Here is a 17,498-nt window from a genome sequence, read left to right as displayed (position 1 = left end):
ATGAATGACATAATTGTTAAAATAATGTATTGTGCGTAGTCATTTTTGGGCTCATCATCTACAAGTCATAGATTTTCCAGTGTGTACACATCTCCACAACCATGGTTTGCTTGATAATAGTACTTACTATATATGCTTTTAACTATAACTATCATGAATGCTTTGGGTAGAAACACAAAGAACATATGCTTTACTAGAGCTCAGTAATGAGAGAAAACCACAGAGATCTGTGTCTGAGAGCTTTTTCCTGTGCAGTGTGACTAGGTGTGTGCTTGCTACATGTTTTTCTTCAGTGACATAGAGTTAGCTCGTGGCATTTCTCACTTTTATCCTTGTTTGAATTTTCAACCATTTCAGACTGGTTTTTATATATTTTCTGGTTTTACGTGTCTGTAATAATGTGCTCACATCTGTCCTGGATTCTTTTATTTGGAAATTTCCCAAAAGTCTATCACTGATTTCTCTTTTTATTTACCTGTGAAGCAAAATTTTCCTTTCCATTCCTCCAGAAATCATAAAACACTTGTGGCTTAAACAAAAATGAGTGTTTAGTGTATATGACAGGTCTGCCTGATATGCTGGCAGCTATCTCTCACAGACATCCTTTCCGAGCTGGCTTTGCTTTACATCATCTTGTGCCATACTGGATAGCAAAACCAAACACCCATCTGTTCACGTGTTCCTAGGATGGGTGCCCACAGAGAGGAAATCCCTGTAGATAAGAAACTGCATCAAATCAGAGAACAGACAGAATGGAAATTAACCCTAGATCTGATTTATATTTTTTGCAAATCAAGTCAACCTAGGATGGATGCCAGTAGTAGCAAATGAGACAGAACACTGCATGTGAAAGAGCTCTCCTATCCAACACAAAAGCCCTTTTCTCATTCCGTTGCCTGTTATTTTTCCCCTTGCTCCCTGAAGAAAAGCTGTTAAAAACATGCCCAGATCAGGGATGGGTTTGAGCATAAGAAAGGCCAAGGTCTCTGCTGACTCCTTTTAGAATAGGATGCATCCTAGACTTCATGATATCTTAGATGGAGGATGGCCCTTACTTTTTTTACATTAAGAACAGATCTGTAAAAATAATCACTCAGAAGACTTTTCTGCCTATAATTTACCATGACTACTCTTTTCAACCATTTCTATTTGGGAATACAAAACAGAAGAACATAGTTCTTCTGGCAGGAAGAAGACACCTACATAGTTACATTTCTTTATTGAAACTTCAGCAGCTTAATCCCAAAAAACCCATATGCTATTTGGCATACACTACTTCCTTATCTCATCCAGGACCAAAGGGAAGAATGACAGAATATATCACAGTACAGGTATATTTAGAGCTGCCCAACAATGATAAATAATTCTCCCATGTAGGAGTTTTTCCTAGCCAAGTACAGATACAGCATCAGGATGATAAAGCTGGCCCTGCGAACTTTTACCTTCATGGCTCATTTTAAACTCCCTTTATGCATAAGTTCTCTAATGAGATTGTTATGGCTCCTAGAAAATTAATCTATCCTTGATCAAATCTTTCATCTCTACTTCAGACATGGAGCTGCTTCAGTGCCTCTCTCCTGTCAGCTATCACATGCTTTGTAATTTTGGCTACATGCAGAGGAGCCCTACCAGCTCTATGATGCTTTCCTTTTCACTTCTCAAATTTAGAGAAGACAGCTGCCAGATCATCTCCTCATCTTCCTTCTTATGTGATATTTCTTTGCATAAAACAGCCTGCCCTGCTTAAGAAGAGGAGCTGGACGGAGAGCTGATATCAGTCATTAAGAGTTAATGAACAAAAATGGGCAGGAAAGCATTTTAGCTCAGGTTCTTGATCTGCTCTGGACTCACCACACTGCACAGAAGTGCTCAATGTCATAAAATGTACATAACAAAGCCTGTGTGTAACTAAGCCTACAGAGGTTAGTTGTAGAGCAGGTGTTGCACCGATCAGGGAAGCACTCTCAGCATCCTGACTAACTTATTTTGACAGCCACATTCCAAAAATGTTTATGCAATACTGAAAAAATTATAGCTTACTGTAACTGCAGTGGGGCTACAAAAATGAATGGTTTTTTTTTTTAATGTTCAGTTCTTTTCTACTGTGTGGCATAATTTCACTGGGGAGCAATAAATTGTGTCTCTTTCAGGAATCTTCCCTACCCAACACCATCTGAGTTGAAGAGTTGCCAATTTCTGAATATAAATAAAACTTTGTACATATGAGACAGAAAAACAACCTCTTAATCAGCAGTTTGGCCTATTGCAATGCTCAGCATGCGCTAACAATAGCTCCTGGCAGGCTCAGTTCCCTGTGCATGGCAGAGCCTAACTAACCAAGCCAAAGGATTTGTACAGGATTCACTATGAGGAGATTTGGGGCTCTGCCTGTGTTTACATCCCTTTAGCACACTTAGTTCTCATATCTCAGGAGCTGAGATGGTTTTGCAGTGTGCTGCTCCCAGAAATGCCCAGACTGAATGAATCCTTCCCATAGCTTTATGGCACATGTCAGCCAGACACGCCCAAATTTATGTTTGCAAGTCTTGTCCATACAGCAGTGATTTCATTACCTGCAGATAACAACAATCAAGGCAAAATAATACAACACAGACCAGGCTGATTGTGATTAACTAAGTTGCTTTTAGTTTATTAATTTTACCCATATACATAGATGACTTTGAAAGCACCACGTGAAAGAGGCAGGACAAAGTATAAGAAAATGGTACAGGAAAATATTTCAATATGCAATGTGTCAGTGTACCTACTGTATTTCATACATATTTTACATTGAAAACCAAAAACCCCACAGTTTCCAGAGGATGTACACATCTTGTTTTGATCCAGCAAATTTAGTTCATTAATAAGTAAAAAAATAAATCTACAATAGCAACAGTGCAAACACATCAGAACTTGCATGGCATACAGAACACAGATGAATAAAAATTATTATACAAAGGGCCCAGTGTTTCCTATGGTACTGGCAGTGATGTATACAATACACAACAGGGTGAGGAATAAACTGCAACTTAAACAGGAAGATGAACTGCATATTACTGGCTCTGTCTTGTATGGTCGGTCGATTTCAGGAGGTAAAGCTGTCATGCCTTGGATCTGAAATTAAAATAGCAAAAAATTATCAGAGTTTCGTCACATAAGTTTAGAAAACTCTTTTTGCTCTCAAGATAATTGGCAGCTTGCCTGATAGTCTCCTGATAGTTTTGTACTTGGGCGGTGACGCTCACAAACGTCAAGCTCAGTAAAAATATGAATATACTGCGTGCCAAATGATCAGCCAGTGTGTATATCCAACATTCTCAGCTCAAGAGCAGCAGTACACACTGGCATCTCTCCAGTCAAGCAAGGATAGACTTTGGTTGGTTGATTTGAATAACCTTATTTTTCTTTGTGGGGTTGTTTGGCAGGTTTGGTTGTTGTTTTCATCTTTCTGTCAAATAAAAACGAAAGCTGGCAGTGTCACTCTGCTATGGGGATATAGGATGATATTTGAATGTGCTCATTTCTGAGTGCAAGGCTCACACTTGCACGTACAAAACAGCTAAAACTGTGTACACAGGTTTTGTTCCACAGAACCACAGAATGGTTGTGGTTGGAAGGGATCTCTGGAGGTCATTGGGTTCCATGTCCCTGCTTGAGCAAGGTCACATACAGCAGTGTCATATTGCTATGTACTGAGCATTTTTCACCCTTCCCATAGAACTCAGTGCAATTTTATAGGATTTGATGTAACTACGTGTTTGCTACAGTTTTGACATGAAATTGGAGACATTTGTGTACACAGCTCAGCTTGCTTTTCCTAAATTTACTCCCTGCATGTTAAAGAAAATAAGCTCTGCAGAAAGTGAGCTCCTGGGCACATTTCTGAAAGTTTGAATGCCCACCTGTACAGCATATGCTTGCTTTGGGGACTTCATCTATGTTGCTATTATTCTGTACCCTAAAATGAAACCCCAACTGAATACTGACTTAATCTTAGCAAACACAACACAAAAGTAAAACTGAAATACAGACCAACTCTATAGAAAAAAGAAGGTATTTTCAACTCAGTTCCTCTGCTTCAATTTTTTTCAGTCTTATAACAACCCAGGGTTTGTTTGGCCATTCCGGTTAAATCTGTCCCCGATTTTGATGAGGATGGTCATTTAAGTGTAATATCACTAATAAGGGAAGGGAAAGGAAAGAGTCCTAATCTTAGCTTTGAAGAATATGCCCGTGTCATTTTGAAAAAGGAAACTATGATTAAGGAAAAGCTAAGAACTCCCAGTTCCAGTGAGTTCATTCTTTGAGTTGTAAGTACTGTTCCTTCATCCTGTAAGATAAAGAGCAACAGCATTTTCCAGAAAGTATACCATTAAAAAAACCTCAGCCTATCCCCTCTTGATAAAATTTCTGTGCTTTTCATCACCTTGACTTGTCCTCTGACAAATAATCAGTGAAAGGGTGGCTATGCAATTGCTACTAGCCAGCAGCTGTAAAAGTCAAGAAGTTTAACCAAAACTGGTGAAGTCACAGTATTGTCTACAACTGTTTTTTTCTGTCTACAACTACTTTCCACAGGAGGTCTACAATGGGGCAGAACCTCTTTGATTACTTAAAGCACACAGTATTCCTTTGTCATCCAATGGGTAGAACAGTCTGACCTATGCTGGAAAAACCCAAGAATGCTACTGTAGGAGGGGCAATTTCTTCACCACCTGAAAGGACTGTGTGAAACACTATGAGGAAGCATGGGTTATCTTCTAGGGTGAGGAGGATGAGGCAGAAGTCCTTTCATAGGAATGACTTCATCAGTAGTATCTCACAGCAGCTCTGCTACGCTGGACTGAAATCACAATAGGAAATAAGCTGGTACAATGAGACTGCCTCTCATTCTGAACAGAAAATCTCAAAATAGTAAAAGCCTTGAATGTGGAGTCTGTAAAGGAGTTCAAAGAGGAATACATATTTAAAAGCATCCATTTTGGGGATGATATGACATGCACCAGCCATTCTTTTTAAACAAACATCCACATTAAAGATGACAACTTTTCTCATCAGTGTCCTGGTAAAATACCAATAGATATTTAGAATAAATAATAATTTATTGGGGAATTATTTTTTCTCTTACAGGTTTTTTCATCAAGACAATAGGGAAAGTAAAACCATGGAAGATAAAATCTTAATAAGTTGCACAAAGAGAACAGACTATCCAATTTTATTTTTCTGGCCCAATACTATAGACAATTCTAGGACCATTAAAAAAGCAAGACTTATTGCAAGAGTATTCATACAGCTTTGGGTTGTCTAGATGCCCAAGTTAAGAAGGCAGATTCTTGAGGCTTCATTACGCAGTCAGTAAGCTTCCCCTAGAAGGTGTCTCAGAGAGGAAATCTGATATAGGGATTTCAAATCATCTGTTGCAAGACCCTAACATAAGTCCCTGACCATGGAGGTAGCCAAGGTAGGACAGCTTCCCGGCAGGGTCACTTCACCTGGACACACATGGCTGCTCTCTGATCAGTCCCAGCCCCACTGAAAGACTCCATCTTCCTGTTACTGATCCCAAGTGCTGATTAAAGCTCCAACTTCTCTATTCTTTTTAAATGCTTCTAGAACTCAAGTTAGACAAAAGCACTGGTAAAACATTCTCATCATTTGTTATTGTATGTAAATGAAATATAGCTGTGTAAACATCCTGAAGACATATAATCAGACAGTTATTCACATGTATTGAAACACAGTAAATCAAAGTAGCTTAATGGCATCGTTGCCTCCTTTTCAGTACACAGACTTACCGACCATTCTGCATTATCTGTTTTTGAACATCTCACGTTCACAGGTAGTTTAAGCACAAGCTGATTATAGGAGAGACCCTCTGATCTGGACCATTTGAATTTGTTCATTGCATCCATAAAAGACAGGTTTTTATATTGCTTAGGACTCTTGATAATAAAAGGCCAAGTCCTAGAGAAAAACAAACAATTAATTTAGAAAAAATAGATAAAAACTATCAAGTTGAAATGAATGAGGAAAACTTTTGGGGAACCTACTCAGAAAAATAAATGCACTACAACTGTGTATATTATGCCTAGCTCACTAAGTTCTCTTTTCAACTAAGTTCCCTTCTACTGAAAACTGATGCAGTTTCATTGATTTTGACAACCTTATGAAACGTTGTCAGCAGGTTAGTACTTGCTACCAGATGCTTTTAGAAATGAAAGACTTCAAGAGTTGCATTGCTCTTCTCTGATCCACAAACTCAATGCACAAGCAACACAAAGCAGATCTGTGTAACTTCTGAAGAAAACAAAAACAAAAGAAAGCCACACCCTTTCCTAGTTTTGGCAGGCCAGGGTGCCAAGGAACCTTTGCCATTAGAAAGCTGCTTCCAGATGGTTCTGCCAAGCTCAGGTCAGAACTGAGCCTAGCACAGGAGTTGCTCTGTTATGCACTGGTGGGCAGCAGATAATAACCAGTGTTGTGGACATTCCCTTTGGCATATTCCTACAAGCTGCCTGCAAGGGTACTTTTGGCCAAAGGTGGTTTAGAGACCTGCAGCACTGCTCTGAAAGATCTGTCTGGCCAAGTGTGGGAATCCTTCCCATGAACAAATGGGAACAATCTCATTTGCCACCAGCCACGTGGAAAGGGAAGGAATGAGATTTCAATTACTAAAGAAAACTAAAAATTTAACATAGGAAAATAAAATTTAAAAAAACCCAAAAAACAAAACAACAACAACAACAACAACAACAACAAAAAACCACAAAAAAACCCAAAAAACCAAAACCCACAACCTTTTCAATTGTTTCTGCTTTCTCCTTGTTTGACTTTAATGAGATGAACAGAAAAAACACGGTGAAGGAATCAAACTGTTACAAACACAAAATCAATACAGCTAGAGGAAGAACAGAAGTATCTAAACCTTTATCAAGTAACCTAATTACTACTGTGATTGGAGCATGAGTTATCTTTTCAGAACACTTTAAACAGATCTGTGTTATCTTGTAGTAGGCTGTCTCCCACTTGCTCTGGGGAAATTGCCTATGCCAGAGTTCTGCTCCACAACATCTAGGCATAGAGACTGTGATTTTAACCAAGTATTTTGGTACTCAGGCCACTATTATGGCCCAATTTTATATCTTCTCATGATTTAAACTATTGTCTGTGCCACCAGACAGAGGAAAAATGTTTTAAAGTGAGCCACAATGCCTTGATCCTACTCCCAGTTTGCATTTGAAAGTCAGGAGAGACTTTGGAAGAGTCAGTGAAGCAATTCTAGTGTTAGACTGACACAAGAGAGATGAGGATCAGGTCACATATCCTTAGGCTGACAGAGTTTAATGAAACAAGAATTGTGGATTAGGTCATAAATACTAGAGGCATTAATAATCTCCTCTTCTAATTACTATTCCATTTGTGGCAGACAGTCTGCATACTTACTCTATTCAGAACATCTTTATTTCCCCAGGCCAAATGTGCATTTTTTCCTTAAGTACAGTTATCATGAATGAACACTCAAGAGAGCATACATTTGTTAGAATATTTTCTTTCTAAGCTCAGAAAGACTCTTTTAGATAGGACTAATTTAGAAACTCTGTTCTCCCTGCATTAAAAGAGGTTGTAAATGGAAATAGTGTGGAAAATTATGTAGACATTGATTGCACTGTGACTTCCTTCAAACTCTTCTTGAATATAAATTTCAGAACTAAGACCACTAAGCCTGTATGTCAAATTATTTTGCAATAATAGCTTTATATGGTTTGTAAAGATAAACTGTATAAGCAAAGACAACTTTTAAAATTTGTGATGACACACTATTAGTCTATCAATTTCATTTTAAAATCTTACTATTACCATAGTTTGGTGCAACTAAAAATATAAATGTAATTCACCTTTCACCACAAAATGTTCATTCAACTTTTTATTGTTTGATTATTTTTCTGCATTTCATTCATTTGGGAGCATTCCACTTTTGACTGTTCTCACTGTGTACAATCTCCTGTTGAGATGCCTTAATTTTAAACACTATAAGGAACATATTTTTGTCCTCAGAATTCCTGTCAACAAAACTACCCAGGGAAATTCAATAACCAGCTCACAAACTCTTTTTCAAAATTACTTCTCTATATATGAAACATTGACATGTTTTAATAAATTGATAGATTTAAAACATTGATATATAGCGTCTTTACAAATGTATGTGGTGAAAAAAAAAAAAAAACCAAAACAATGTGAACAGTATTATTTCCTTAAAAGAATAAACTGCTTTTCTATCAGAAGAAAAAAAGATGCAAAATAATTTGGCAGGAAAAATAGCAGCACAGCATATTGACCAAAAGAAGTGGCACAGTGACTATGTTTCTTTTCTTTCTGCCAGAAAGAAAGAAAAGTTGTATAAAAATGATCCAAGAATCCCACAGACAGAAACAGAGGTGCTGCACATATTCATAAAGATTTTACATACCTGACTGGTCGATAGATTTCCTTAACGCCAATGAACTGGAGCTGTTCCATTATATCTGGAATACTCGCACAGCGGGTGAGGTTGATTCTCGGGTAATAGAGCAGGTATGACAGGCACATTTCATTCCTGGTGCTCAGACCACCCTGAAAATGGGATTTTTCTTTAATCAGGATAGCACTGGAATCCCACAGATTAAACCACTGATTAGCATTCATATGCTAATGAAAGTTTTATCAGCAGGCCAAATTTGACAAGTTTATCTCGTACATGAGGTTATCAAGTAGGAAGAGGCTATTACATAATTAATTACAAAATACTCTGGAAGCTCAAGCAATAGCTTCTAAGTTAAAAGACATCAGAAAGAACACCTGTGAATAAAATAAGGCTCATATTATATTGAAGTGTCCTGAGAAGTTCAGGTTTGCTTTCAGTTGCCCCCGAGGGACTTAGATTTACCACGTTTCAGAAAAGTGGAACAGATAAAGAAAAAATTCTTGTAGGACAATTAATCTGTTTAATAAGAAATTAAGTGAGCTTTGACTAGTAAAACAGAGGCTGGGATGGAATATGAATCTCTATGAACTCAGGTTGTAAGTACATATGCCAATAAAAAGCAAGAAGGAAATAAATTATTTATATATAACAGATAATGTTGACTCAAGAAAAAATGAACATGCTTTATAAAGTCAGTTATTAGAATAATATTTCTAGCTAACAGAAGAAACAGACTCTTAAACAGTCTTCCATTGAGAACCATGGTGCAAACCAGCTTAAAATTAATCTTGGTAAACATGGAAAAGATTATAAACTGCATGTTCCTAAATCCTGGGTGGGAAAAGTTCCACAAGTCTCATGGAACCACAGGAATAGGAATGGAGAAAACAAAACACATGAGCCAAGAGTTAGTGTGGTCACCACACAGGAAAACAGGACAAAAACTCAGGACAAAAAGCCTTCATTCTTGCTCTTTTGCGTTTCATTAAATAACTACTGCATGTGCCTACATGCAATCCATTACTTAGGGAGAAGTATCCCTTTGCTCTCTGGATGCCAGGAACAGTTTTCCCCTGCAAAGCAGACAGCCCTCAGGTCTCACTTCCCAGAGGTCTGGATCCAGCCACTCCCCAGGAAGCAGCATGAGACCCTGGCACAGGCAGCTATATCCCTCCCATAGACATAGTGGGTTTGGCATCACTCTTATGTGTTCCTAGACAACTGGCACAGTCTGGCCCATGTCCAAGTAACCAAATTTACTTCACCTCCAAAACCCAGAGACTGCATTGCAATGGTCAGTGCCTCTGTTAACCTATCAAGCTGCTTCTGGGAGACTGTGCCAAACCAGAGCTGGACACCCTCAGTAGGGAGGAGTGGTTTCTCAACACCTCTCCCTGTCTCAAAAGACCTTCATTCTGCCTGGATTCTGTGTTAGACACAAAACTAAACAGTTGGAAAATGTCCTGATCACAGCTTATCTAAAAATCAATACAAAAGAACTGGAAATTACAACTCCAGGGAAAAATGAGTAACAAATTCATAAAAATAACTCATTAGAGTACGCAGAATTTGCATGTTAATACATGTTGTGAAGAAAGCACTCCTTATACCAGAAAAGTTTGACTTCTAAGGTCTTTTTATGAGCTGATGTGCTTATTTTTACAAACTAGTCATATGAATGCCTTAAGCAAAAGATCAGACTAAGATCACAATAGCTCAGATGACTTTAAAACCTAAGAATCTATGAAAGGAAAGACAATAAATAGTTATGTGCACACAGCAATTAGCAAGTAAATTCACTTTTTTAAAACAGTGTTCTGTGAAAAAGGTTTTAGTCCCCAATGTTATCTGTGTACTTATTTTGATCCACCAAAATATTGCTTACCCATGTCATGCGAATTCGGTCCACAGTGCTGTAGTGGCATTCTGTGACTAAATTATCCCCCTGAAATACAAAATTTAGGAAGTTCACAGTTCTGAACTTTATCAACACCAGCTTCAGGTAACCACAGATGACAGCAAGCACTTAAGTAATAAATATCAGAGCAGTGGATATGACTTTTTGAAAGAGTGAAGGATTAGGTAATTGCCATATGTTAAGGCCTTGGCACTTAGCATTCATATTATCCAGATCCTCAGGGATCCCCCATGGATTTAAACAGAGTCTTAATAAAAGTGTTGTCTGGATTTCTTTTAAAATAGCAATGAAGGTACCCAGTCACCATCCAATTTTCTGGAAAACTATATAGTAGACAATGTAAACAAATGATTCTTGCTGCAACACTCATCCAGTGCTACTTTACCCAGGCTAATTTACACAGCCAACTTCAATAGAAATATTTGGCAAATGAGGAAAAGAAGTCTTTCCACATCACAAAAACAACTATATCTCTGCCAAGCCTGGGAGTAGAGGAGTGGCAGGCAAAGACTTCACTACATTGACAGATATGTATGGGAAAGGCTGAATACTCGCCTTCTCAAGCACATACAATTAACTTTTTTGGTGTCTTGACAAACTGATCTACAATTTGGTAATAGTTTCATTCCCTGTACCTAATCAAATACAAATTTGAAAATCACCGTGATAATCAAGTGGATTTTTTTTTGTATCATCATCTTCCCTTATCAACCATTACACTTCCCTAAAAAAAAAAAACAGATCAGCCTCGTGTCAGCCAAATGGAGACAGAGGTTTCTGAAGTAGCTTGAGCTAGCACAGTGTCACTGCTTCCAGGGGGAATACTCTGTTCCTGCCAATGAGGTCTCTGGCTCTTGTATCTTACAGACTGGATAACATTCACTAAAATTGCTCCTTCTGTAAGACTAGATCTGCTGCTTCCAAATGGAGAAGAAAGTGCTACTATGTGAAGAAAAAAATAACATGGACTCCACAAGCTGAAAGAAGGTTACATTCTTGGGAGATCTTATAGAAAGAGAGAATAACAAGAATTTACATGAAAAATCATATTATTAATTAATTGATTAAATTGTTCTCTGAATTACACCAGATGATGTATGTATACCCCAAAAATGATGGTTCAACTCCTTCCCCTGCTAATGAACCCCCAGGCAAAACTAATCTTTATCACTAGCTTACTCCTAGGAACAACCATTACTATCTCAAGTAACTACTGAATTATGGCCTGGACCAGCCTTGCAGTGTAAAGCTGCACTGGTAGTTTTGCATAAGATAAAAATGCAAAGCATAAAAAATGGTTCTCTTCAGAGAAAGAATTCCATCTTCTACTTGAGCTGGCTTTTTTTCTCAAGTTGTTGTTACTATAAAATACTCTTTATAGTTTTTCTGTTGTCTATTCCCTTATGTTCTTGAATTTTAAAAGGTCTTCTGTTATAATTGCATGAATTTTCCTAAAAATATTAAAAGCTTTCTCTGCAAATCTGTCATCTTCTGCCAGCCCTCTTCCTAAACCCTTCAACCTTCTTTCCTGAAGGAGGTAACTTTGTCTTTGAAGCCCCTAGACTACGAGCAATTTGACTTCAAAGAGGAAATTCCGCACTTGAACATCCAGGTTTTGCTGTAGAAATTAAACTATAAAGTTAGCATTTTAGCTTCTTGTCTTTAAAGTACAAATATCAAAGTCTCACAGTGTGGGAGAAGAGACACAAGAGAGAAAGGGGCTTGAAGAGAAGCCCCTGAAGTTTAAACCACGGGGCTCCTGACCATACTTGAAGTACAGTCATTTCAATGTTCTTTTCAGATCCATCTCCCTTTAGTGATTCCAATTGTAAATAAATTCAATTTTTTGACATTTTGCAACTGGCAATTTAAAAACATGCTTGGTCACATGCACCAGGACAAGCTGCTCTCCTGGCCAGATCTGGAGCACCCAGACTTTGCAGGACTAAAATTTCTGTCGCCATGCCAAAACTTCAAAAAAGATACTGGGTGGAACAAAAGAAGAATGAATAACTTTTAACGACTGATAAACTAAAAATACAGACTCTTTTCATGCAATACCAATGCATAGCTACTGCTTTATAATATAATTGTAGTTGGAATATTTCTACAAGTTCTGTCGCATTATTTTCAGGAATACAATATGTATTGTATTCTCTCAACTCATACAGAGTTGTATGATTTCTTCTTTCAAAGGGTTTTGTTTACTAATGAAACATCAAGTGGAACATGAGCATGGAGTTTTACTCCCAACAAGAAAAAGTGTGAAACAAACAGAAGATTTGGCTGATTTTTAAACATGTTTGTAAGGCTGGATACTTGCTGTGTGCAAATACTGAAGGTATGCTACTTGGTCCCACAGCTCTGTAAAGCCATAAAGAGGCATTTCCATTATTCATCTTTCAGGATTCATGAAGATCATACAGCCAGGCACACAAGGGATTTTCCAATCTGCTTTGTTCAAACATTTGTGATGGTAAAGTTCAAGTTATTATGGATATCAAATGTATACAAAGAATAGCTTGATTCAGTGAACCAAGCCAGTTCTGTGGTGTCTCATGTGGACACTCCTGAGACACTGAAACTTTAATGCATGAGTGGCTCTGTGACAAGTGGAAAAATTAACAGAACATCCAAGAATTCTATGATGCTAGGCCAAGAAATTCTGCGGCAAATTTAATCCTAAAGGTAGGAAAATGTTAGGCACATGATCTCTTAAACACTTTCAGGAAAAGAACTAAGAGTGTCGTACTGGCAAGATGGTTCTTTCTTCATCCAGGTACTGAAACTCCTGGAAGTTGAAGTCAAACTCATCGTCATAAGCAAGTAGCTTCTGCTCCTCGCCATTGCGGAAGTGGCGCATCCTGATAGCTCTGCCAGCAAGGTGAGCATGGAGAAGTACTGCAAACACTTGAATCCCAGCAGGTCTCTCAGCACCCAGAGCCTGGCCAAGAGAAACCAACACCATCAGCGTTCCCAAATGAAAAGTAATGTAATGTAATTCCATCTACAAACAGTGAAAATACATTCATTAATGCATTTTGAATTCACTCCGTTTACTGAAAAATGCAGTCTGGAGCAAAACCAGATAATCTGTGATTATTTTTTAGAACAAAAACATGTTTTTACTCCTAATGCACCCATCTGTTAAAATGAAAACCAACTGGACTGCAAATAATTCTCTATAGTTTTAAGACTTTCAAAGGAATAGTACTAAAACCTGCACATTATTTTGGTGCTAATGGCTAACACTAATGAATGTGGATGTTTATTGTGAAAATGAATTTCTCTGCAGTTATGAATGATGCCAAGAGATGCACTCTAAATTGAGAGGCTGTAGTTGTAACATCTTCTACTTTCCATCTTCTACTTTAAGTGAACTGGTAGGGAAATACTATAAGCTTACATCTAAAAGTTTTTCTCCAGGTCAAAAACATTTGCAAATTAACTTTTCCAAATTGACACAAATCTGGCATCACTCCCATTCTAGCTGACATCTACTGATCTAAATTTTATGTTGAGTATGCTCAGCTTTAATTCTTCTTCAGAGCTCAAGGTAGAAATAAACTGTGATCACAATACCTTTCAAGAACAGCCCTAGGGTCAGAAGCCTCATGATAATGGATTACTCAAGAGTTTTAAGGCTGAAAATGCCAGGACAATACACAATATTTAACACCACCAAGAACAAATCTAAATTTTGTATCTAATTTAGCTTCATTGTAAACCATGTTATTAATTCAACTTTTCCCTATAGATGACAAAGTCCATGAGAATCTCTCATTATACAGTTGCCACAGATTTTAGACAGTGCTTCCCTTAACTGCAGAGATATTTAAGTTATTTTAATGAAACCAAGAACTTAATAAATGTAAAACCTGCTCAGGTCTTCAGTTTCTGTGGCTGATGTAAGAATACCTTTCAGGCTTTCATTTCATCATTAGAAGCCTTTTGCACATGCCCAGGTCTGAATTAGTCTAAACTTTTTTTTTTCTGGGCTAGCTATTCCAAGTTATTAATAGCTTTGCCATGGAAAACAGTGTATGCTTACATATGAACACAAAATAAAAACATTGCAAGCCCTGTGTTATTCATTATTACTCAAATAAATAAAGCAGCCTGAGTAGTGAGCATGCCAAGCACTCTGTTCAAAAAGACAAAATTTTGGAGGACAACATGTACCAACAGATGCCTTTGCTCACGTCTTTTAACTGTAACTATCAAACTTTCCAAGAAGTTCAAGTGACTCTTCCAATTATTTCCATGAATGAAAACCAGTGATTCAGGCAAGGGACATACCTCTTCCAGACATTCCAGTGTGCAGTGACCCTCTGACACAAATTCAGGCATGCCTGGTGGGATATTGTGGAAAAGACTGACCCAAAGACCGGCTTCAATAACCCCAGCATCGTATTTCCTTAAAACTGGAGTATAAATTAGCCTCAAACCAGAGTTATCTATCAAGCCTGCAACAAAAAAACACACTTAGCCATGGCTAAAAATCAGGTTTTTAAAGGAGAAAAAAACCCAAACCATATTGATTCATGTTTTTCATGCTATATCATAAGTTTTCTACATGAAAATCAAGGAATCAATCTCAATATTATGGAAATGAGTGAAACCATAAGCAGGAAGTGGTTTTTTCTCTTTAAAATTTTCAAGCCACATGTTGTCATCTAGTTGAGAATTTTATCTATTTCTTCATCTTGGGTCCTACCATTAATTATATTTTCCCTTTGCTTTGGATTGCCTGTTATATTACAGACTACCTGAGATGAAAAAATGCATCCCTTTTACAATCTCTCCAATTAAGAGAGCATCAATTAAACATGAAAATTGCCTTACTAAATCCCAGACTTGTAGACAATACCCCCACCCTGAGTGAAGTAGACAAGGGAATTACAGAGTACTTTAATGTTGCTCTGACTCAAGGACTTATCTTGATTTCAAAAATTGTTTTAAAGAACCAAAGCCTGCTATTTGGAGGCTGTGTTTTTTAAGAGTCAAAATAATACAGATCTATTTTGTTCACCCACATATGTTTAGCCATATGTGTTTGTTTGCGCATCTATTCATAATTTATGTTGCCTTTATCATCTAAATGCTTAGAATACTTGTCTTCTTTTAGTCATTTTTATTTGTAAAGATATAGACAAGAATTATTAATCTGTGTTTGCACAGGAACTAAATTCTGTTAGCTCATCTATTCATCTCTTTGTATTTTTGAATAATAACTGAAATAATTTCAATTTTGAAAATGAAAAATGCAAAAAACTATCGAATATCTCAGAGAAGGTAAGATGCTTCCTAATGACCTATATTAGTCTTCTGAAAAACAAAGCAGACATAGCAGTGCCTGGAGCCAAATTTTACATCAATATGATATCAGCAGTCTATTTTAAGATAAGCAAATGGCAGGGGTACAGAGCAGGGACTGTTACACAGTCACTAAAATACCTAAGATGGAGTAGTGCATATAAATATTAAGGAACAAAGGATATGAACTGTGCATAGCCAATTAAGAATGGTAATCAGCCATGAGACCTTCTGCAACATATGAATCACATTTAGGGCGATACATTGTGTCCCACAACATCCCAACTTTAGCATTTGGGAACCCCTAGTCACTCCCTCCCTGGAGAAATTTGTACAACCTCATCAACTTGACTTTTTCCTTTTGGTATTTCTGCTTCAGAAATTGTTGACATTGTTAATGTCTAAATGTCAGACACTCTGCTGTATGGCAAAAGTCTGGGATGTCAGAGTTTCTGATAAACAATCTCAAAAGAGGCCACTGTTCAAATGAGAAGTGAATGTTAAGAACTACAAAACCAGAAACAGTAAAACCCATCCATGTTAAACTAAAAAATGTTTCAACTCCTCCTAACTGGGAGCCAAAAGCCCTACCAATCTGAGTCACTTAGGAAAACATTACCCCAGGTCACAAAGCGAGGCAAACAGTGCAGCCTTTCACCAAACTGGGAAAATGCAGTGGTTTTGTGCCAAAACACACAAATGAAGGTGACTCAGTGGCAGGTTTGCTGTTGCTGTTGTCAGGAGAACTCATTTGTCCGCACCTGAAGCAGATGGAGCACTCAGGTCTGCTCTCTTGCACTCCTGGCACAATCTTACACTGTGTATTTTGCCAGGGCAGAGGAGAAGCATGACCTGGATTACAAACATCCTGCTCTGCCTACACTGTGTGAATTTTCCCAGCTTTTGGTACTGTCCCACCAATGCAAAATTGTTCCTATAGCTTAAAAGGAAACAAAACATTACCAATTTCCAGTTTTTCGTATGTGCCACTTCAGCTAAACCAACACTATCATGAACAGTCAATTAAAACAAAATGATGGATTTAGGGACACAACCAAATCAAAGGCACAAACCAAAGGGACACAGTTTTCCAGCATGTGATTTCTTGGGCTTTCATGCAACATTTGATGAAAAAGCATACAATATCAAGGATGCAAATTAAGTTTATTGCATCCCACATGCTGAAAGCACAGAGTCTGTCACTAAATTTAAAAAAAATTAATTAATTTAAAACATGAAGATGGGAAATGACAGTAAGGCAGAATGCCACAGCCCATATAGCAAATTTCACTTTAACACATAGGGGTATAAAGAAAGGCCAGAATACTATCCTGCATTGGATTTTACTCAGTTCATATGTAGCAACCACCACAATATTCTTGGGTACAGTAGGTTAATAAACTTCTGTTTCAGAACAAAAATTATCTTTCCCAGAGGCATCTTCAAAGTTCCCCTGATTTTCCTGGGATTTTTTGTTTCTTCCTTTTACTTCTTCTAAATATAAATTAAATTCAGGAAGAACAATTTTAAAACACTATTACAAATTAAAAGCTTATCTTTTAAGATAAACTGATTTTACCCGGTGAATGGTCTAGACACCTAAGTCTATACTTCTACTTCAGAAACTGTCCACTGTTCAGGTAGGTGTATATCTAAAAAAATACAGAAAAAAACCCCAAAAACCAATTCAATGGCAGTGGGAAAAACACTGAACCAGGAACTATTGATCAGGAGCAAAAATAACCCTCAGCTTTTTATTTGCTCTATTTGCCATGCAGTGCAGGGATGAGCACTTGTGTATGG

At 37.5% G+C, this 17,498-nt stretch overlaps 1 protein-coding gene across 1 annotated transcript in view; it reads right to left on the bottom strand.

Moving 5' to 3' along the window:
* Positions 1–2,620: 2,620 nt before the first annotated feature.
* The window catches only part of MOXD1 (monooxygenase DBH like 1), a 49,924-nt gene continuing 35,046 nt past the window's right edge, over positions 2,621–17,498 (bottom strand). Inside the window, exons 7-12 of the mRNA XM_030946558.1 lie at positions 14,679–14,845; positions 13,132–13,323; positions 10,347–10,406; positions 8,468–8,610; positions 5,796–5,964; positions 2,621–3,114 (exon numbers count right to left, since the gene is read on the bottom strand). Of these exons, the coding sequence (XP_030802418.1) occupies positions 2,950–3,114; positions 5,796–5,964; positions 8,468–8,610; positions 10,347–10,406; positions 13,132–13,323; positions 14,679–14,845 (896 nt within the window). The 3' untranslated portion in view covers positions 2,621–2,949. The remainder of the gene's footprint in view (positions 3,115–5,795; positions 5,965–8,467; positions 8,611–10,346; positions 10,407–13,131; positions 13,324–14,678; positions 14,846–17,498) is intronic.

The sequence above is a fragment of the Camarhynchus parvulus genome, chromosome 3 (genome assembly GCF_901933205.1).
Source record: "Camarhynchus parvulus chromosome 3, STF_HiC, whole genome shotgun sequence".
In the NCBI taxonomy this organism is placed as follows: domain Eukaryota; kingdom Metazoa; phylum Chordata; class Aves; order Passeriformes; family Thraupidae; genus Camarhynchus; species Camarhynchus parvulus.
Note: the sequence above shows the minus strand (reverse complement) of the source record. Positions and strands in the feature narration are given on the sequence as shown.